General features: G+C 53.8%; 1 protein-coding gene across 9 annotated transcripts in view; it reads right to left on the reverse strand.

Annotated features, from left to right (window-relative positions):
• Positions 1-10,210: 10,210 nt before the first annotated feature.
• Positions 10,211-23,222, reverse strand: part of ARHGEF10L (Rho guanine nucleotide exchange factor 10 like) — a 180,143-nt gene continuing 167,131 nt past the window's right edge. For all 9 annotated transcript variants that reach the window (XM_073007778.1, XM_073007780.1, XM_038010375.2 and 6 more), the window contains 3 exons: positions 20,168-20,342; positions 12,834-12,956; positions 10,211-11,238 (listed from right to left, as the gene is read on the reverse strand). In XM_073007778.1, coding sequence (XP_072863879.1) covers positions 10,706-11,238; positions 12,834-12,956; positions 20,168-20,342 — 831 coding nt within the window. In that variant the 3' untranslated portion in view covers positions 10,211-10,705. The remainder of the gene's footprint in view (positions 11,239-12,833; positions 12,957-20,167; positions 20,343-23,222) is intronic.

A 23,222-nucleotide genomic window follows, 5' to 3' on the forward strand; every position in this document is an offset into this window, starting at 1 on the left:
TGTTTTCTAAAAATGCTTGGTGAGTGGCAACAGTGTTTGTATGCCCTAAGCCAGCAGAATGGAGAGAAGTTTCTACACAGACAGCAGGGCTCTCCAGCTAGCTTAAGAGGGGCTGTGGCCACTCTTAAGAAGGTGCTAAGGGCAGCCGGGCACAGTGGCTCATGCCTGTAATCCCAGCACTTTGGGAGAGGTCAAGGCAGGTGGATCACTTGAGATCAGGAGTTTGAGACCAGCCTGGCCAATATGGTGAAACCCTGACTCTATTAAAAATACAAAAATTAGCCGGGTATGGTGGTGGGTGCCTGTAATCCCAGCTACTCGGGAGGCTGAGGCAGGAGAATCGCTTGAACCCAGGAGGCAGAGGTTTCAGCGAGCCAGGATCACACCACTGCACTCCAGCCTGGGCAACAGAGTGAGACTGTCAGGAAAGAAAAAAAAAAGAAAAGAAAAGAAGGTGCTGAGGACTCAGCAAGATGCCTATGCCTGGGTGTGTATTCCGAGAGACAAAGAGGGGCCTCTTGGAATACAGGTAGACACCTGGCCGACCCTGCTCGAGACAGTGATAATCAAGTTAATGAGGGCCCACTAGAGGCCGGGAGCTGAGTATTTTACATGAATCAGTTCATTTCATCCTTGAAACAGCCCCTGCAGTGAATGCTGTGAATAGCCCCATGTTCTGGAAGAAGAAACTGAGGCCCAGGGTTCACAAGCATTCTGCAGCTTGTATTGACATGTCGCCTGTTCTCACATGGGGTCCTCAGGCAGCAAAGTGGTGGAGGTTGGGGGGTGCTGGGAAACAGGCTTTGTTTTCTGACCGAGGATAGGGGCAGCAGTCGGGGCATGGTTAAAGGTATGGTAATGAGTCCACAGCCCCGGCTCCGCTTCTGTGCCATGTGACCCCGGGCAAGTGACTTCACCTCCCTGACCTCCGTTTCCTCTGTAAGGTGGGGACAATAATAGCACCTCCCCCTGGGTGTGGCTGTGATGACTCCTGTGATGGAAGGTAGACTGCACACATCCCAGCGCCGGAACCAGAAAGAGCACAGCGCTTCTGGACAGGATTGGGCTCACAGAGGATCACTCAGCGGACCAGTGACAGAGCCAGAACTCGAACCCAGGTCTCCCAACTCCAGGATCCTCTGGAACCCACACACTGGGCACCTGGAAGGGCCCACGATGCAGAGAAGGAGCCTCAGTTTCCTGTCTCAGGTGGAGAGCCCAGAATGACCGCCACTCACCAGGAAAGGTTTTGTGGTTTCTGTGGAGATGAAGAGCTGACAAGAAATAGCTCGGGTAATTATATTAATTTTCCTCAATTTACACATTCTTGCTATTTGCCATTTCCCCAGGAATGTGTAAATGAGGAGTTTCGAGTGGTTCGGCAATGCTGCAATTAGGTCTGCATTGTTAAAAAGTTTCTGTTAAGTGTCTTATCATTGGGTCTCTTTCACGGTTGGGAGACCCGTCTCCCATTCAGACTGGGAGCTCACCGAGGGCACGGGGTTGAACTCCCACTTCAGCCCGGGGATCTCCACCATCGGATTGGAGAATCCTCTGAGGACAGGGAACTATCTCCCCCAGCAGATTAGAGTCGCCCCCTGGACAGAAATTAGATCTTACCCCATCTGGGGTAGGGACAGCAGAGTCAGGGCTCCCTAGCAGACTCGTGGCTTCCCCATCAAACCCGGTGATAGGAGCTGTGCGTCCTCCAGCAGCCTGGGAGCTCCCTAAGAACAAGGCCATCTCCCCCAGCAGACGGGGAACATCCCGGGTCAGTGACTCAGTATCACCCATCAGAGCAGTAGGACTGTGAAAGCTCAGACCTCCTCCTCCTGTGACCACCCTGCCACCCCATGGCCTCCTGCATGAACACACAGGCTCATGCTTTGGAGTCTAAAGAGAGCAGGCATTGAGGCTGGGAGCAGTGGCTCATGTAATCCCAGCACAGTGGGAGGCTGAGGTGGCAGATCGCTTGAGCCCAGGAGTTCGAGACCAGCCTGACCAACATGGCGAGACCCTGTCTCAACAAAAGATTGGAAAAACTAGCCAGGCATGGTGGCGTGTGCCTGTGGTCCCAGCTACTCAGGAGGCTGAAGCGGGAGGATCTTCTGGGCCTGAGCAACACAGCAAGACCCTGTCTCAAAAAAAAGCAGGCACTGGGCCCTCCAGAAGGCATGCTTCAGAGGCTCCATTACCCCCAGGGAACCGCAGGGAAGCTGCTGGGCTTTCACAGGACCAGAGCCAGCTGGGGGGCCACACGAAACATATTGGTGGCAGGAGGGCCAATTCCGCTCTGAAAGGGCAACAGACTTGTGGCCAGTAGTCTGACATGGTTCTGGCCCCAGGGAGTGATGCCTGGAGTCTCCTCCTGAGCCCAGGTTTAGAAACAGATCACGCCAGCTTGGACTGAAACACAGCCTCAAGCCCCAGCCTCAGCCCTCCCAGGACCAGATCTCCCCAGGATCCCTTCAGTCCTCCCTCCCCCGGCCCCAGCTCTAGCCCCCAGTCCCAGCCCATGGCGCAGCCCCAGCCCCAGCCCTCCCCAGGGCCTCCCTCAGTCCTCCTTTCCTCACCCCCAAGACTGTGAGCACTCCAGCAGGTCACTGCATCCTCTGAGGCTTCATTTCATCTGCCTCCCTTTCTGGTTAATTTTGAGGATTCCCAGAGATAATGCTTGTAGAAGCAACAGCTGGGCCTGGAGACACAATAGAAACTGCTCACACCTGAGGCCCCCTGGGTGCTCACAGCCATCCCTTAAGGAAGCCCTCAAAAGCCCATTTGTTCAGCTGAGGACATAGAACCCCAGGAGTAGCACTCGTTTAAGGCCACACAGTCAATATGTAACAGAGCCAAGATCCAAACTCAAATCTGCTCCAACGCCCACATCTGCTGTGCCACACCTCCCTGCCTCCAGGAAGCCTTCCTTGGTTGACTCTCCTTGGCGCCAGCATCCTGCCTATTGGACTACATATTCAGAGAGGACAGGGACACTATTATATCCTCCGTAACTCTAGCCTAATGTCAGGTAAGGCAAAGGTGCTTAGTTGTGTAGGGGGTGCAATTTGTTGGAGACACAGTCTGAGGTTTATTTTTATCTCTTATTGTATGAGTCCTTTCTCACAGTGCTATAAAGAAATACCTGAGACTGGGTAATTTATAAATCAAGGAGGTTTGATTGACTTACAGTTCCCCATGGCTGGGGAGGCCTCAGGAAACTTACAATCATGGCGGAAGGGGAAGCAGGCACCTTCTTCCAAGGTAGCAGGAGACAGGAGCATCTAAGAGCAGGGAGGCCGGGCGCGGTGGTTCACACCTGTAATCCCAGCACTTTGGGAGGCCGAGGCAGGCAGACCATGAGGTCAGGAGACAGAGACCATCCTGGCTAACATGGTGAAATCCCATCTCTACTAAAAATACAAAAAAACCAGGCGTGGTGGCGGGCGCCTGTGGTCCCAGCTACTCAGGAGGCTGAGGTAGGAGAATGGCGTGAACCCGGGATGCGGAGTTTGCAGTGAGCCGAGATCGCGCCACTGCACCACTCCAGCCTGGGCAACAGAGTGAAACTCCGTCTCAAAAAAAAAAAAAAAAAAAGGCAGGGAAAGCTGATCTCAGGAACTAGCAGATCTCATGAGAACTCGCTATCACGAGAACAGCATGGGGAAAATTGCCCCCGTAATCCAATCACTTCCCGCCAGTTCTCTGCCTAAACACCTGGGACTACAACTCAAGATGAGATTCAAGTGGGGACATAAAGCCTAACCATATCACTTATAAATCTTGATGAGTTGATGTTTCCAAACCTCCACCTCAGTCAGTGCCATTCATCACATGTTGTGGGGTGGGGGTAAGAAGAGTGTTATGGCCTTAACGTTTGTGTCCCTCAAAGTTCATGTGTTGATGTTCTAAACCCCAATGTGATGATATTTGGAGGTGGGGCCATTGGGAGGTGATTATGTCATGAGGTTAGAGCCCCCATGATGGGGTTCACGCCTTTATAAAAAGAAGAAAGAGGCCGGGCATGGTGGCTCACACCTGTAATCCCAGCACCAGCACTTTAGGAGGCCGAGGTGGGCGGCTCACCTCAGGTCAGGAGTTCGAGACCAGCCTGACCAACATGACGAAACCCTGTCTCTACTAAAAATACAAAAATTAGCCAGGTGTGGTGGTGTGCGCCTGTAATCCCAGCTACTCAGGAGGCTGAGACAGAAGAATTGCTTGAACCCAAGAGGCAAGGTTGCAGTGAGCCCAGATCATGCCACTGCACTCCAGCCTGGGTGACAGAGCAAGACTCCGTCTCAAAAAAAAAAAAAAAAAAAAGGGCGGGAAAGAAAGAAAGAGGGACCAGAGCTTACACTCTCTGCCACGTGAGGACACTGCAAAAAAGCAGCTGCCTGCAACCTGGGAGGAGCCTCCCGGACAGCGGATCTGCCAGCTCCTTGCTCTTGCACTTCCAGCCTGCCGAACTGTGAGAATAAATGTTTGTTGTTGAAGCTGCCTGGCAAGTGGTATTTTGTTAGCACAGCGCGAGCTGAGATGGGGATATAACCTAGAACAAACAACCGGCTTTGGGTTCCAAATTCCACATGTTTGTGTCCACAGCAAGACTATCCTCTTGAAAGTCTGGCTTTGTTGGGGTAGAAAAAATTTTAAATGATAAAAGCCACAGCTTGCTACGGGCACTTGCTATAGCGCACAGGCAAGCACGCCGGCTCTCTCCACCTAAGTCCCATCTCTGGCTAACAAGGAAGCAGACACAACTGCCAGGAACCCACGCCTCCGGGGCAGCTCAGTCAGGCACCTAGCTGGTGGGGGTTGGAGAAGAAAGCTCTACACTGTCTCCCAGAGTCCCTCAGCGGGCTTGGGCCCGAGGTACCCACTTAGTAACATGTTCAATACCTCCTTCCGCACTGGCTGCCTTCCCTTCCCCATTTCATGCCCCCATCAGGGTTCCCTGGTCTCCCCTCCCAAATAAACAACCTGAATCAAAATCCTTGTCTCAGACTCTGCTTTCTTTTACGAAGCAAGAACAGAGCTCAGCGCCTGAGCACACAGCTCCTCCAGGCCGAAGGGTAGCTTTCCCTTTAGGAAATCCCTTTGTAAGCAGCAAGTCAGCAACAGGATGGACTGGAGGGACCTGCCTGAGGTTGAACTCACCTGGCCTCTAGGAGTCAATCAGAAAGGTTGAAGTGAGCATGAGAGCCCGTGGGCAGGGGTCTGATCCCTGACATACCCCCCAGGGTGGGGAAAGCAGGGCACGGGAGGGGTCTGAGGTACACAGGTCTGTAAGTGTCCTGGGGGTGGAGGCTGGTGAGGGTGTGGAAGGGCTAAGGGAGACTGAGACAGGGTTGGGGCATACAGAAGGTGAGGTGCCCAAGACCAGAGACAGGCAGCACTGATAATGCCAGCCTGACACCAAGGATGGGACGGCCCACCATGGCAGGGGATGTAGGGGCATGGAGACCAAAAGAAGCCAGAACAGAGAGTAGGGACACCCCCAACGCCTCTGCCACTGTGCAGACACCTGCACCCTGGTCACCACCACTGCATCCTATTAGCGTCCCCTGGGTTCATATGCCAGGCGGGGGACAGAAGGGGAAGGAGATGGGCCTAAAAGACTATCAATTCACCCCAAATAGACTGTGTTAGCCCCAAGAAGCAGCTTAAGCCCCAGAAATGACTATGTCACATTTAATTAAGAATTAGAGGCCAGGCACAGTGGCTCACGCCTGTAATCCTAGCACTTTGAGAGGCTGAGGTGGGTTGATCACCTGAGGTCAGGAGTTCAAGACCAGCCTGGCCAACATGGAAAAACCCTGTCTCTACTAAAAATATAAAAATTAGCCAGGCATAGTGGCAGGCACCTGTAATCCCAGCTACTTGGGAGGCTGAGGCAGGAGAATCGCTTGAACCTGGGAGGAGGAGGTTGCAGGGAGCCGAGACGGTGCCACTGCACTCCAGCCTAGGCAAGAGTGAGACTCCATCTCAAAAAAAAAAAAAAAAAAAATAGAATTAGAGTTTTCTGCTATGGGGTGTCCAAACTACAGTGAGGTCAGTTATTGGAACACAGTGAGAGGGCCATTTCTGTGTCCCGACTGCAGGTCTCCCCCCACCACAGGCAGTCGGGCTCCAAGGCGGGGGACTGCTCAGATGCTGGATGAGGACGGCCTCTGCTTCCCTCCCACCTTTGGAGTCCATAGCTTGGGGCCAGAAGTGCCCAGGGAACAATTCCCACCTCCCTCTGAGGGATGGGGGTGTCAGGCCCTGACCTCCCCAGGCCTGAGCACAGAGACAGGAACAGAGGCGTTTGGCAGTAACCCAGCCTGGCGGGCTAGCTTTCCCCTGGGGTGGGGTTGGGGCAACCTGTCACTAGCCAGAGATTCTCAGTCAGCCGCTGTGCAGGATTCCTGCTGGGAGATCGGCCTGGCTCATAGCTGCCTCCTGAGAACTGGGCTTGTCTGCAGCCTCAGTCTGCTCACCAGGGGTGGAGAAAGTAGTTTTCCCCCTTGGGGAAGGGCAAGGGAATGAAGGCCCATGAACCGATAAACTCCGGGCCCTCTGAGCTGTGGTTTGCATGGCTGGGGCCTCTGTCATGGCCCCTCCTTCCCTCCACTCAATCACTGGGGCCTGAGAACCACCCAGGACCCCACTGCTCATGTGCTCCTCTCCCAGACCCTCCTTCCTCATCCTCAGGCTTCCCCGCCACCACTTCTGCCCACATACCTCTCCTGTGGCTAAATTCGAGGTAGGCCTCAGGCTCCTCCTTAGCCTCAGCAGCATTCCACACAGATCACCCCTCCCCTTCCAACCCTCTCCCTGCCATCCCAGTCTTCCACCTTCATCCTGGCATCTCAGCCTCCCGCCTGCTTCCTGATCAGCTCCTGGACCTCCCAACACTGGCCTTCTCTGAACTCTGTCCTCACACCTCCTCCATCCACTCTGCTCCCTTGGAGGCTGCACCCAGGCTCAGGCACCCCTGGTATGGACCTCTCTGCTGACTCCAAATTCACACAGTCAACTGTCCTCCCTACGTCTCCACTCAGATGCCCAAAGGCAACTTAAATGTAGGCCGTCCAAACCCCATTCCCGCTCTTCCTGCAGAAAAGCTGCCCCTCACAGCTACCCTGCCAGGGAAGCTGGCAGCTCTGACCTTCCTGTCGCCAGGCCAGACCCCGGGGGCATGCTTGACTCCTCTCTTTCCTTCCCAGCCCATCTATCTGCAAACCCAGTGGGCTCTGGGACAACAGAATCCACCCCGAAGCTGACCACTCTCCATTGTTACCCGCTGCCTCTCGAGCCTGGCTGACTGCAACAGTGCTCAACAGGAGGGCTCCTGGCTCCCACACTGGTGTCCCCACCTCCACGGATTATTCTTAATTTAGCAGCCAAACGTGATTGTTTGAAAACATCAGACAGATGGTGTCTCTCTTCTGCTCGAAACCCTCCAGTGACTTCCCACTGCCCACTGCCTCCCCTCCCCAGCCCGCCCCTGCTCCAGCCACACTCCTGCCTCCGCGCTTTGCACCTGCACTTGCCCTCAGCCCGAAATGTTCTACCACCCGATGTCTGCTCCGCCTTCAGGTCTTAGCTCGGAGGTCACCTCCTCAGTGAGGCCTCCTGCCCACCCTTTTTGATATCATGAGCCCCCTCCCCAGCACTCCCCATTCCCCTTCTCTGTTATGTTTCTCCAGAGCTCAAATATCATCTGATATGTGTTTCTCCTGGTCTGTTCCCTCCCGCCCCCACCAGTAGAATGGAGAGCGGGTGTGTATGGGATTTGTCTTTTTCACTACACCCTACCCAGTGTCTACTTGAAAACGGGTCCGGGCGATTACTTGAAAACGTAATCGGCGTTCAGTGAACACTGAATGAATGGCGGTCCGTTCCCATGGCAGGGACTCCCCGAGACACAGATTAAGGCACTTGCCTGACTTACCCCAGCTGCTAAGTGGGGAGAGCACAGTAGCAACTCTGCTCTGTTTGTCTCCAAACTTTTGCTCTGGGGGGCGAGTAGTCTGGTGGCTAAGAGCCACCTTGGTGGCAGACAGACTACAGCCCCAGGCCTGACTTTTAGGCTCTGAGACTTCCTAAGCAGGTTGCTTAAATTCCCTGAACTTCAGACCCCTCACCGACTAAACGAGGCAAACAAAAGCAGCCTCAGAGAACACTTGTAACGAAGAAAGGAGCTCAGGAACCCGGAGCACTCTGGGTATTATTACTCTTATCAATATCTAAGGCCAGGCCTCCGCTCACATGCAAGGCACGTCCTCAGTGGGTCTCGGGAGCTGTTCGCAGCGCCCCGACCCTCCCTTGCTCTGTTGTCAGAGGCACAGGAGATGAGCTGGTGACTGATGTGATAATTTCACTGAAGTAGCAAAGTCAGTCGTTTTCTCCGTGACGGGATTTAACGGGAGCCATTCGATCTCCCAGGTCCCTTTTAGCTGAGTGATCTGTAGGTCTAGAATCTAACAGGCCCATGGAGATCCCAGATGCCAGCTCCAGCACCAAAGAGGAAACTCCTCAATAAGAACCGCCAGCCTCAAATCGTTTGGAGCGAGGATATAAGGAACCATCACCAAAAACGCCACTGGAGGGCTCTTCCAGATGCTTTCTGTGGTGTTGGTACCTGGAACTCTGCAACACATCATCCCCTGCATTCTAGAGATAAGGAAACAGAGGGACGTGCTGGGAGCCACACAGCTGCATTTTGGTGGGACTAGACTTGAACACGGGCCAGCCAGACCCTACAGTCCAGGCTCACTCCTTGTACCAGGCAGCCTGGCCTCACTGGTCTCTGTCTCAGGAAGTCTTGGTTGACATTTGATTGATGGGATAAACACACCTCCTGGGAGGTCCATTCAGAGAGTATTTGTTCAATAACCCACTTGTACAATAAAAATGGAACCAGGGCACTTTATTCTCTTCCAAGAGAGGTAGTAGACAGGGCAGTGATGGTTCTTTTGATACAAAATGGGATCCTGAGGCCCAAAGGAGGTGGACACGTCTGAGCCGTAGTCAGTGTGGGACCTTCAGGTGTACTGGTTCCTCTGGACCAGCTTCCTTTCTCCCCTTCCTGGGGACCCACACTGGCTACCTCCTTCTGGGCATAGCCAACTTCTGTCTACCCTCCACCTGAGCACGGGCTGCTCCTCCCTCCCCCTTCCTCCTCCGAAGCACCCTCGATCTCCTCAAGCCTTCACTCGCGGGTATTTACGCCTGCCCTCCCCGCTACATCATGCACTTCCTGTGGGCATGGAGAGCTGCAGTCTTGCCCACATAGCACAGTGCCCGGCAAATAGCAGGAACTCGAGGGGTTTGCAAAATAAGTAATGAATGACTTCTCTAGCGGGCGAGACTCTATCAGGAGGTTAGAACCCGGCTGGAAGGTCCACTCCTTGGTAGTTTTTCCACTGGGTTCCCAGCACTTCAGTGGAAAGAACTCAATGCAAGTACTGGTGGGTGGTGGGTAGACAGATGACAGACAGGCAGAGGGTGGGAAGATGGAGGAAACACTTCCCTTTTGGGTGGTGGCTTTTGATTTTGACTTTCTTTCCTGCAGGCAGCTCTAGAAATCTAAGGATGAACTGAGCCAGAAGAGAGGAGCCAGGGCCAGAGGCAGCCCCACCTGCCCACCCCCCTGCAGCCTAGGCTCTGCTCCTGCTGCTAATGGACCTCACCTGAAGCCCACCCAGTCCTCCCTCTGACCCCAAGTCCTGGGACATGGCTGCCAGTTTGCAGAGACGCCCCTCATCTTCCCCTCCCTGCTGGCTTGCACTGTGAGACACCAAGGCCTTCCGCCCCCATGCTACTCCAGAGCTGGGGGAACCCGTCTTTTTTCCAAAACATATTCAGAAAAGAAGCTCCCAGAGCTCCTTCTGGAGCAGAAGTGACCTTTCTTCTATAGTAGAAATGGTCATATCTGTGCCACCTCATCCTTCACCACTCACCACTCAAGCCACATCTGAAATGTGGCTACGGTGACTGAGAGATTGAACGTTTGATTTCATTTTCATTAATGTGAAAATTAATTAGCCACCTGTGGTAAATGGCAACCAGATTGGACTGTGAGGTTCTAGAGCCAATTCCCACAGCAGCTCCACCCTCCGGCCAAGCCTAAGAGTTGCTCCTGGGTCCCGAATAACCCCTCTCTACCAATAGCTGCTCTCTGTCTCTTTCCCATCATGTCTTTTAAAAAACCACAACAAAACCTCAATCCAAGTCCGGATGTAACTCTTGTCTTTTATTCCAGCATCTCCCAGAGCTCCAATATGTACAGACTTTATTTATACACATATAATATACACCATATATACGTATTTATAGATATTCACACACCAGCCCACACACTCGCACACACTCACACGCACACACCCTTCCAGGAGGGGTGTGTGGCTGCCTTGGAGCCCTGCTAGGGCCCAAACAAGTGATATTGGGCTTGCCAGGCAGTTGTGAGGTTTTGTGTTTTTTGCTTTTAAAAAGAAGGCCATTTCCTCCAGATGTGTCCTCCCTCTCCCCAAGCCCTAAAACTTCTCCCCAAAACACTCTGAAAATTTTTTTTAAAAAGAAGAGGTTTTCCTTTGCTCTGCCCAAGTAGTTTCTGGAGAGTCCAGGCCCAACCACACATCCCATGCAGGTCTCTAGAGCACAAGAGCCGGTTGTAGCCTCGGTCAGGCCTGCAGCTGTGCCCTCTGAGGGGAGACGGGAGGGGCTATAGCATCAAGGGCACCTGCCAGATGAGGAGGGTGCTGTCTGTCTCCCCACACGGGGCCGGCCTCCCACTGCTGCCCAGTGGGAGGCCGAAGTTGCGGTAGCCCTGCCCACCGGAGATGATGGCCACGGAGCAAATCTCCTTGCGGTGGGCGTCGCGGGCGCAGGGCCGGCTGCGCACCCAGACGTCAGGGTCGTCGGCCATCTCGTAAATGGAGCCGTCCTCCTCGCTGTGCTCCAAGGCCGCGCCGTCAGCAGGCGCCGGCTCCCGCATGGAGAGCAGCGGGCCCGGGAGGTGCGCGGTGGAGCGCAGGCGGTACTGCAAGAGGATGCCCTTCTTGCGGGTCAGCTCTCGGCCCACGTGGCTGTCGGGCACGGGCTCGTGTGCATGCCCGTCTGGCTTGTCCTCCTCAGCCCGGGGCCCCTCAGCCTCCTCCTGGTCACTCCGCAGGATGTCGGGGGCCAGGATGCTGGTAGCCACAGCCAGGAAGGCCACAGGCCCACAGTGCCCGTTGAGTGAGACCATGCCTTTCCCTGCAGAAAATGGGGGGAGAGAGAAAGGGGCCCAAAGGCCCAGCGCATTAAGGGAGGCGCCTGAGTCTCTCTCCTTGAGAACTCTCTGTGTGGGTATTCTGGAGGGCGGGGTCACTTCTTCTATGTTGGCACCTCCCCCGAAGGCCACGGGTCTGGCTATCCCGTGCTCCTGCACAACTTCCTCAGGGGAGCGGAACAGGAACCACCTTATACACCACACGGGGGAGCCTCAGTGTGAAATTCCAAGAATTTCCTCGTCTCTGAGCCTTTGCCAAAGAGGCTGCTTCTACCTAGAAATCCTTTCCCGTCTACCTGATTCTGCAGCTCTTTCTGCAAGGCCCAGCTCAAGCTCCTCACTGTGAATCCCTCCTGAATTCATGCATGGGGAGCTGCCCGTCCCAGTCTCTGTGTCCCCAGCCCCCGGAGCACCCTCATCCCAGCACCTGTCACCCGAGCTATGATGACACCCAGGAGACCATCAGCTTGTTGACAGCAGGGTCTCTGCCTGATTCATCCCCACATCCCAGGATTCCACCTGGAAATAGACCCTCCACAAATGCCTTTTGGATGGACAAAATGCCCTATTTGATGAAACCTTGAAAATAGAAAATCTCAGAATTTAGAAGCAATTTTTTTTTTTTTTTTTTTTTTTTTTTTTGAGATGGAGTCTCACTCTGTCCCCCAGGCTAGAGTGCAATGGCACAATCTCTGCTCACTGCAACCTCTGCATCCCAAGTTCAAGAAATTCTCTTGCCTCAGCCTCCCAAGTAACTGGGATTACAGGCGCACGCCACCATGCCCAGCTTTTTTTTTTTTTTTTTTTTTTTTTTTTTTTTAGTAGAGATGGGGTTTCACTGTGTTGCTCAGGCTGGTCTCAGACTCCTGAGCTCAGGCAATCCACCCGCCTCAGCCTCCCAAAGTGCTAGGATTACAGGTGTGAGTCACCGTGCCCAGCCAAAGCAACTCTTCTTTAGCAGAAGGACTCGAGGTCTGCGCAAGGAGCCAGCCCACCCCCAGGGCTTCTGATCAGCCCTGCTCCCTTACTGAAAGAGACCACAGTCATCATTCTCAGGGCAAAGGCAGAAGGGGCCCTGGGGCTCCAGGCATCCAAGTGTGGGGGGCTTCTCTAATCCTGTCCTTGTTCTCCTGGGCCCAGTGGCAGACATCAGAGCAGACCTTCGTCTGATCTATGCGAACACATTCATTTGCACAGGGACCCCACAAGGAGGCTGGGCCTGGCCCCAGAAGCGCTTAGTTATTTCTCACTCTGGAACCTGGACATCTTGAAACTGCTATGGGAAGGAGCAGAAAGGGCCAGTGGAGCCCCTGCCATTAGGCAGGTGTCTCAGCCAGGCCCCAAGCCACTCTTGTGTTCATCTGCCAGATTAGGAAACTGAGACTCGGAAAGGTGGGAGACTGTGGGGCTGGGACGATTCGGTTCTACTGGCCACCATGCCACCTGAGATGAGAGGAAGCTGGAGACTGGAGCCCCATCCCCATACCGATGAGGGCATAATACACCCTCCCTGCCGAGCCCCGCCAGCCAGCCGTAGCTGACCACCAGCTCCTGCCAACACCAGCTCCCAAAGCCTCACCTGTGATCTTAGGGATGCCTTCCAGCCGAGGCACGGGCAGCAGGACGATGACACCCTGGTCAGTGCCCACCCAGAGCAGACCCTGGCAGATCAGGAGGCTGGTGACACATAAGTGCTTCTGGCCTGCAGAGAGAGAGGGCGGCTGAGCAGTGCCCTCCTGGGGAGACGGCATGGGCTCTGGGCGCCACCACGAGGTGAGGGCATGGCACAGCGGGCTCCTCCCCTGAAACCAGCAAGAAGCTGGACGGTGGGGTGGGTAAGAGCTGGGGCTGTGGGGGCTAACCTGCCCGGGGTCTGGCCGTGGGGTCCTGCAGCTGGGCACTCCCCTAACCAGCCTCAGTTTCCTCCTGTGTAAAGTGGGGCTGCCGTGCGGATGCATCGGGGGAACACCACAGGCACAGTGCCTGGTCTATGTGTGCTCTCAATACACGGCGGCCAGGTCATCTGGCACAAAGGGTTGTCCAAGGGCAACCCAAGCAGGGATCCAGCTGGCCAGCTACAAGCAAAACCAGGAAAGACTGGGGAGGTGCAAGCTTCTCAATGGTGTGGGTGCAGATGGAAGGCATAAGGGCCAGGTAGGGCTCGAGAGGCATCCAGGTGGGTCTGCTGCAGCCCTCAGGGCCTGCCTGTGTGGATGCTTCTCCAGATGAGGTCACAGCACACCCTGCAGGCCCTGGGCCCAAGAGTGAAGCAGAAAACTCACTGGTGGGAAGCAGCATGTTTCCGATGCCAGCCCAGATTCATTCCTTTTAGCTCTCCCCTCAGTGCTGTCTCTTCATTTTAGCAAGAATGGCAATGTCAGGGAGGGCGTGGGGGCAGTCCCCTGCTCCTGACAGAGAAGACGCCAGGTGTGGGCTGCCCAGCACAGTGGCCGAGAACAGGGCTCCAGAGCCAGGCGCGGGGCTCACACCTTGGCTCTGCCACTCTCCTGCTACGTGACCTGGGGCCCATCCTAAACTCCTCTGGGCCATGGTGTCCTCACTTGTAAAAGGGGACAAGGATAATACAGTCACATGTCACATAATGACCTTTCGGTCAACAACAGACCATGTATACAATGGCAGTCCTATAGGACCATATTTTTACTGTACCTTTTTGATGTTTAGAACACAAATACTCTCCATTGGGTTAAATGAACGTAAAACAACCCTGTGCCCACACATGGCACAATGGGCGCCATCTGCTGTCATCACTGCTGCTGCACTGTTGCCAACAATTCTGAGCAACGGGAATGGGCACAAAGGACAGGCTGGGAGTGTAGGGGGCAGGAGGCTCTCTGAGGAGGCTAAGAGGCATGGAGTATAGGCTGCCAGCTCAGGGACAGACCCCCCACCACGTCACACACAGGTTGTACGGCTCTGCCATACTTCCTTGGGCTTCACTGGGCACCTGCCTTTCTAAAAGGCTGTCTCCTTCTTGTCCTAATCCTGCTGCCTTCTGGGAGAGGCTTAGGCTGCATTCCAGAAAGTTCCCACTTTCTGCTGCTTCTGGTCCATGGATCACACTTGAAAAAATACAGCTTTGGAGTTTCCAAAGCACTCGTATACCTGCTCTCATCTGACAGAAGCCTTGCAATAGCCAAGACGTACGCAAGACACAAATGCTGGCCCCATTTTCCAGGCACGGATGTTAAGGCTCAAGGAGGCCCCCAGCTGGTGAGTGCAGGGTGGGGTAGAGTTGAGGTCTACGGCTCACCACCACCCAGTGCTTCCATCACCTCTCCCTCCTTGGGCGTGACACTTCAACTCCATACATGTGGGTGTATGTGCTTCCTCTGCAGTGTAGGCATGGAGAGAAATGGTGTGGCTCTCTCACCCCAAAAGGCAGGTTACTGACTCAGGGTACACCCAGCATTGCCTAACACAGTGTGCCATCCCATCAGCAATCCATTTACCTCCCAGATGCCTACTGCATGGCAGACACCACACTCAGTGCTGGGGGCACAGCTGGGACCATGTACACAGAGTCCTGTCATAAGGAGCAGACACTCTAGATGATGGACATGTTCCCTACCATGCTGTCCAATTTGACAGCCATCAGCCATACGTGGCTTCCAAGTGCTGGAAATATAGCTAGTGGTACTGAGGGACTGAATGTGTTATTTTCTTTCATTGTAATAATGGCTACTGTATTAGACACAGAGGCGTAGAGAGGAGATACAGGAAACAAAAACAGAAACAAGGGATGTAAACACCAGGCAGAGGATTGAAACAGGGTGACGGGGCAGAGCCAGTGGAGGATTCCCGGGTCTTCAGGCCTCTCTCTGCTTCCTGGAAGGATTGGGGAGGCAGGCGTGAGGCTGCGAACTCCGGGCAACAAGGCAGAGGTGACCACACCAAGACCTGACCCGAGGCCCAGGAGACAGGGCATGCAAAGGCCCTGTGACAGGAACGAGCTCAGCCAGTCCACCGAGCAGAGTGAAGTCAGTGCAGCTGGGGCACAGAAGGCGGACTCCAGATGGTCAGAAGAGGGGATGGGTCAGGGCCAGGACTGGGGCTCTTAATTCTGGCTGCAGTGAAAAGCTACCGGAAGGCCTAGGCAGGGGAGTGGCGTGACCCGATTTGAGTGGAACGTTCTAGCTGCAGTTGTGGAGGGTGGGAATGGGAGGAGCAGGGAGCCCAGCAGGGGCTCCCACAGCTGCCCAGGCAGGAAGGGAGGCAAGGAGAGCCCAACCTGTTCGAGACCTGTTTGGAGCAGAACGACAGAGCTGCTGGGAGAGGGGAGCAGGGGTGGAGCGAAGGAAGGAACCTAGGACAGCACTGAGGCTCCCCTGCCTGGAGCAGCTGGGTGCACAGCAGTGCCATGGCCTGGGATGGCAAAGGAGCAGGTTTGGGGGTTGAAGCCCAGAGCTCCTGGTTGGATGTGTGGTCTGAGACACAAATTAGACACCTGAGTGGAGCTATCGAGCAGGCAGTGGGATTCGAGTCTGGCAACATGATGCAACCTCAAAAAATCACATTCATTGTGTCCATGTAATGTGGAAACACAAACCTGGCTGGAAAAAAAAGCCCACTAGTGATTTACAGGCTTGGCAACAGGGGCTATTTCACAAACAGTACCTGGGTGTCTGTGGAGCTGGGACTATTTCCCACACCTAAATCCATTCCAAAAGTGAAGGCTCACTATGATGGCAGCCTCCAGTCCAGGGTCAGGACCCCAGCCCTCCTGGAGTTGGCCAACGTGGGAGGTTCAGGCCATGAGCTCCTTTCCTCAACACCTGACTTATCTTCTTAGCCCTGGCCAAGGCCTGTGATGACCTTATTCTGCTGTTTGTTTACTTATGACAAGCTTTGTGAGGGCAGTGGCTTATCTGTGTGCTCATGGTTAACTCCCCAACTCCTGGCCAAGTACCTTGGCTCATGGTAGACTCTCAAGAAGTATCTGTGAGTGAATGAGTAAATGGATGGATGGATGGACGGATGGATGAAGGAAAGGAGAAAACTTGGACAAGTCACTTCTCTCATCCATCAATGAGTACTACAAACCTACTGTGCTCAATTTTATAATTATTAGAAATACTAAATATATACACACATATGTACACATATAATATATACACACAACTGAGCACAGCTCTTAGCCCATAGTACACAATCAATAAATAGAGGCTATGAGGATAATGTTTACGATTATTAAAAGGATCTGGACGTTAATGTCTTCAGATCAGCTCCATCAGAGCCATAAACCCACAAGAACAATAAAGCCAAGAGAGGGGACAGTAGTGAATTTTTCATCCCACAAGCCTCATCGCCTCCCTCTCCAGGGCCCCCAGGGCACGGAGACCGGCAGGAGACCATTTCCCGATGCCCCTGCATCCTCCCGGCCCACACTGGACGGCGAAACCGACAAATGGGAGGAAGGCAAGCAAGAAACCGAAAGAGATGCCGGAATTGAGAAATGACTTCATCTGCAGACCTCATTCTGGGGCCTTCCCCTCCCCCTCCGCCTCAAGGAAAGAGCAAGACACTTCACAAACAGTCCGAAAGGAAAAAAAAAAATTTCTAATGGTGAATAAATATTTTATCACAGAGACTTAATGCAGCAGTGTTCAACTCACCCAAGCCATCTATCTGGAGATATACAACTTTAAAAAGCTCAGGCTCTTGGAGAACATTTTATTAATGACCTGTCTGGTTAAAAGGAGGAGGAAGTTTAGGTTAAAAAATGCATTAATACTAGTCGGGTACTCGAGTGGAAGAAAGGGGTCAGGGGAAGGAAGCGTGATAAATTTTTAACACACCCTAAAAAAATCCACACTTAGTGGAGGAACAAATTTATTACTAATTATGCAATTATTTCATTTGGTGGTGTGGGGGAAGGAAAAAAATACTTAAAAGCCTTTTTAAAATATCTCTAATAAAGAATTTACGAATCCTGCTGTGTTGCGCTTCTGCAAAGGCACAACGTGAGGTGGATCTGAAGCTGCACCCCACACTCTGGTCCCCAGCATGGTGGCTGGGGCTGGCTCTGGCTTAGGGAGCCAGTCTCAGATATGAGGGGTCAGGAGGACCTGGTCTGGCAGGTCCCCAGGGTTGCTGATTAGGAAAGCTCAGGCCTGAGGGAAGGAGGGAATCTTCGGGAAACCCCACACTCTGGAACCTCAGCCTACACCCAGCCCTCTCCAGGGTTCGGCCTCAGGGAGGTCTGGCAAGAGAGGGGTCACCTCTGTCTGCTCTGATGCAGCTGATGCGACAGGAATGGCACACTGACCTGGAGGGTCTTAGGAGGGGCAAGGAGTCCTCGTAGGAGATGCAGGGTGGGGGATGCAGTAAAGACGATGATGGCAAATGTCACCATCATGGACTGCTGCTGGCTTGAGACGGGGACTGTGGGCACTGCCGTCACTCTGTCTCATGCAACACCCACACGTGCCCTGCAGGGTGGGGACCGAGGATGGGAAGCGGGTGCTTCGAGTGCTCCCAGTCAGAGCTGGAAGGCAGGGGAGCAGGGATTCCAGGAGGAATCCTGGCTCCAGGCTCTGGTGTACCCCACCCAGCATGGCCAAGCTGACTCAAATCTCAGCCCTTCATTGTATGAATGGGGAAACTGAGGCCCAGGACAGGAACACAACTGCCCAAGCCTACACAGTAAGTGTGAGGAAGCTTTAATGAGAGCCCGTGAGGCTGCTCCTGGCTCTGTCCGTATCAGCACTGCGATGGCAAACCAGTCATTTCACCTCCTGAGCCCCAGCTTACCCGGCCCTCAAATCATCATAACAACGAATGCCCTTCCTTCCTTAAAGGCAAAGAGTAAGTAAAGAAAACAGACGTGAAGGTGCGTGTGAAACACAGTGAAGTCAGGGCTGTACAGGTAGGAGGGGCTGTTCTAACTGCAGCCAGGTCTGTCCACACATCCTGCCTCCCACCACTTGATGAGCTTCACTCTCTCTCACTTTCCTCTGTGCTGACAAGATGAGATTCCAAAGATTTTTAAAAGCCCGTAAGATTATCCATTTCTTCATTGTTCCACTAACTTGAAATAATTTAGCTATCAGAGGAAATGTGGAGATAGTTCTGTGATACCGAGACATTTTGATCGTACTTAAAATGGATTGAACTTGTATAATGGCTAAATACTATGAAACAAGAAAGGGAGGAAGGAGGGAAGGAGGAAAGAAGAGACGGAGGGAGGAACGGAGAGAGGGAGGGGGAAGGAGGCAACCCAAACACAGGTCCCACCAAGCCTCTCACATACCCCAGGAGAGCATGAGCGAAGGGTTCAGTCTCATCGGGCACCTGCCACCCTGTCGGCCCAGGACAGCCACCTTCCCAGCCCGGGCAGCATTTATCCTCATAACAGTCCCTGAGCTGGGAACTACATCCCATCTTACAGAGGGATGAAGGGCTCCGGGAGATGAAGGGACTTGTCTGATACTACGCGTTGGCCAAGCCAGGCCTCAAGCCAACTCTCTTTCCCCATTACACACAGTAGGACGCTGGACTGAGTCCTGTCTGATGTGACTTGTGGTCCTGCCTCTGGTCCACTGCATGACCGTGGGCAAGACGCCTGGCCTGCTGAACCAATCTCAGTGTCTACATCTGGAACGTAGGGACGATCCCCAGCTCGCGGGGTTAGGGTGACATGAGATCCTGTACCTAAGCACCTGCGGCCTCATCACCTCGGGCCTAGGCAGGGTGGCAGTTATTACACCATTGTGACTGCCATGGACTGTGTTGTTAGTAACCACTATCCCTGTGTGACCAGTTCAGACTCAAGGACCATCATGACCGGCTAAGAGGAAGCAGAAACCAGGCTGATTTCTAGGCCCTCAGGAGGGAGTTAGGGACCAGGCGCCTGGGGTAGGTAGAGGTCCCCAAGGCTCCTGCAGTGCTGGCTAACGTGCCTGCCCTTGGTATGGCCCAAGAAGACAGAACACTCAACCCTGCTGGGCATACGGCTGCTCCCAGCCTCTGCCATGGCCCATCTGCCAGGTCCTGTGACAATCAGCTCCAGGCCCCTGCCTGCCACACGGGCTGTGTTTGCCTGGCCCGAGGGCCCTTTGGCTCTCCCAGCTGCTGAACCCAGCACTGCCTGGGGCACTGGGACAAGACAGAGCCACTGCACCCTCCCACACTGGCCTCAGGTCAGTCTCTCTGGGGGAAGCTGGGCCAAGGAGGGAAGCAAGGTTAACTGATGCCTGCTGGCCCCGTAGGCTGCTCTGAAGCCAGCTGGGGTGAGGATGGGCATGGCGCCTGCATCTTGGGCAGCAGGTGGTAAGGAAGGGCTGAGAACCAATTCTGTGGAGGCCTTGGGGGCATTAGGTGAGTTCCAGCCTTAATCGTTGGCCGCCATTCCCACTTCATCTACACACAGCTATGCAGGAGGGGCCCCAGCCATAGCAGATGCCATCCAAACCCACAGACCAGAAGGCCAAGAGGGACATTTGCCTTTCTTAGAACAACCTCCAAGGACAAAGACCATCCGTTGGCTTTCTCACTTTCCCATCACCTCATCCTGCAGGGGATTTGAGGCAGAATTGGGTGTTTGGTCAACCTGGGGAGTGGGGCAGAACAGAAAGAACCTGGGTTCCTGCCCAGCTTGGCCTTTCCTTAGCAGCTGCCTGACTTTGGAGGGCCCACAACTGGGGGCCACTTCCTGAGCGCCCCAGGGTGCTGTGATGTGGTAGCTGGACACAGTGACAGGCAGGGGCTTTGAGATGACAGTCCTAGGTGTGAATCCCAACCCCACCACTTCCTGGGGAGTGCCCTGCCTTAAAGCCCCAGTTTTCAGGGCTGACGAGGGAAAATGGGATAGGCTGCCCAGGTCACACCGCTACCTGGCCGTGGAAGGTGCTCTGTGAGTGTCACCTCCCGCCCTTCCCGCGGCAGCCTCACCTGGCAGGAGGAAGGTGGTCCTGGTGGCAATGTTGATCTCTTGCAGATGCTCCAGGGTCTCGGTGTGGAAGAGGCGGATGGAGGTGCCGGAGGAGAAGGCCATCCAGACGCCGCTGCCTGCCTTCACCATGTGTGTCACACTCACTGCCTCGTCCTGGTGCGCCTCGAAGCTTTGCTGTGGCACAAAGGGAGGGGTGTCGGTGCTGGCTGGGCCTGCCAGCTGAACCTCCCTACAAGGCCCCACCCCTGGGCCAGCCATTCTCATATTCTTCAAAAGCACAAGCTTCTCAGGGCTGGAAAGGAACCTTAGAAGCCCAGCTGTGCTGTGTTGGCCAAAGTTTAACAACTGTCAGGGAATCCTGCTTTGCAGGGTTTGCCAATTTCCATGGTGTAAACATTCTAATGTGGCCAGTTGCAAACTACCAACATGATATCACCGAGTGAGGAGCAGGAAAGACACGCACACGCTCACTCACAAGCCAAGAGGACCAGGCACGGTCCAGTGACCCCTCAGAGCTTTACCTTACTAAAGGGAAAGATGGAGCCGAAAATTATGAAAGAAGAAGTTGTGGTTTACATAAATGATTTAAAGTGACAAAAGCAACCGACAGAATGACCGGGGAAGGAATGGGGGTAATATGGGCCACATCCTCATCTTTCACAGCGAGGAGACAACAGGTAATGTCCCAAAATTGATATATCAGGAAGCAGCAGAGTGAACAAGTTTGGGTCCTGAGGAAAGTGCCAGGTGGATTAAAAACATAACAGGTGAAAAGCATTCTCTTCCAAAAAGTAGAACTGAGATAAGGATGGGGGATGAGTCCTTCAGGATAAACCACTTCATGTTTTCTTTTTTTTTTTTTTTTCTTGCAAGTGTATGCACAATTTTGATCTTAAAACAAACACAAACTTTTTTAAAAAAGAAGATACAAATGATCAGCCTTCCCCTCCACTGCAGGACAAAGCCCAAGTTCCTTAGCTCAGCATTCAGGGCCCCAGTGCTGCCTCCACTCCTGCCCTTCCTTGTGGGCTCCCTACGTGTCAGGCCAGCCAATGCTCAGGACGCACCACGCAGCCGTACCTCTGCCCTCGCCATGACGTGCGCACAGCACGTAACCTCCCTCCCCAACTCTCCTCCTTCAACATCTGCAGACTCCACTTCAGGGTGGCGTCCTCAGTCCAGGAGGCAGGCCCCATCCCGCCCAAGGACCAGCCACTTCCTTCTGAATGGTGTGCTCTGCTGTCTAGCCTGGAATACTTACACCATTCTGTGGCTGTTCTTGGCCACTTCCCACATAAGACTGTGGACTCCAAGGACAGAGCCTGAGCCTCATGCCCTTTAGTGTCTGTCCCCTGCTTGACACAGGGCCCAGCACAGTAAAATTTGGTCAAAAAATGAATGGATGGACATTTCAATTCCATCTACAACACTCAGATGCCACTAACTCAGGCACACCAGACTAGAAACAATCTAAATGTCCAAGCCTTGGGGACAGCCAGGTAACTCTGTGTATCCAGCTCTGTACTGTCCTCCCTGCATTTAAACTCATGCTTACAGACACTGCATGATGGACACAGAAAATGTGAATGCTACAGAAAATGAAATTTTAAAAAAAACCCACACCCAAAGCTGGGGGAAGAAGAGGGGCAGGGGAGGGAGAGCTGCACCCTGAGGATTATTACAGGAGCAGGATGGGGTACGTTTCCTCTTTTCCAGTTTTCTGGCTTTTCTCCTTTTTCCGTAAAGAATTTGTCCTGGGTGGAAGCCCAAGACTGCAGGAGGATCCTGGATGGGGCATTTATTTGGGATCTAACCTGCTATTAAATCTGACTTCCTTGGCAGCTTCACAGGCCAGGCCTCAGTTTCTTCAATTGTAAGTGCAGGCTGCTATGAGGATTACGGGGACCTGGGTGAGGAGAGCCTGGCACAGGCCCGGTGCCTAGTAGGGTCTCATTTATTCAGCAGATGTTCTGAGTCCCTACTGTGTGCCTGGTATGGGTCTAGGTGCTGGAAATGTCGTGATGACTGCAAGACCCACTCTTGTGGAGCAAACGTTCCCAGGACAGGAGGCAATTAACACAAAGAAAGATTACATCAGATAGTGAGAAGCACTGCACAGAAAAAAATACTTCGAGCCATTGACTGGGGTCAGGGAGGGTCTCTCTAGGAGGTGACATTTAGTGACAGACCTGAATGATGTGGAGGAAACATCCCTGTGATGATTGGGAGGAGGGGGAAGAGCATTCTAGGCAAAGGACACAGCAGTGCAAAGGCCCGGGGGCAGGAATGAGAAGTAGAAGGACTCATGGTGGGGGGCACAGCAATGGGAATGGCTAGAGCAGGTAGGGCCAGAATACACCAGGCTACCTTGGAGTCCATGGGGAAAAGTTTAGATTTTATTTGCCCACTGCAGGGGGTTGAGCTGGTAAGTAACAGGGTCAGTTTTACTTTTAAAGAATTCAGTCTGACAACAGTGTGGGGAAGGCTGGCTTCTTGGTTTAGCCCCTGAAGACCTCGCGTGGGCTTAGCAAGTGGAACGGGAGGAACAGGACTCAGCTTCTTTTGCCCTGGAGGATGGCCCCAGCTCCTTCCCAGCTCAAATCACTAAGTGGTTTCCCACTGAGTTAAGGAAGCTTGTGAGGGGCAGGGGTCTCCATGGGGAGCTGAGCCAATGAGCTCTGGGCTCATTCCTGATCAGACTGTGGGGACCAGGAGGGCAAGACTGTGAGCTGTCCAAGGAAATTGCTTTTTCTGAGCCAGTCCCTGATGGCTGAGCTGCGAGTAGCAAGGGTGGCAGGGGGAGCAGGAAAGACCAGGCTCCCCAGAAGAGGGGAGGGGAGGGGAGAAGAGACAGCAGTGTGGTTCCTCTCTCCAGGGTCAGGCTGCTCTTGGAGAGGGGGGGTCCTACTGCACAGCCCACCCCTAGCCAGGGGGACACCCCAGAGCAGACGCTGTAGTTTCCTCAGACTGAAAGTTCACCAAAGGCAGAGGCGCGGTGTCTCCATTGGGTGGGGACCCCAGGAGAAATGACAGAATCTTGTATCAAGCTGGGCA

This window comes from Chlorocebus sabaeus, chromosome 20 (genome assembly GCF_047675955.1).
Source record: "Chlorocebus sabaeus isolate Y175 chromosome 20, mChlSab1.0.hap1, whole genome shotgun sequence".
Lineage (NCBI taxonomy): Eukaryota > Metazoa > Chordata > Mammalia > Primates > Cercopithecidae > Chlorocebus > Chlorocebus sabaeus.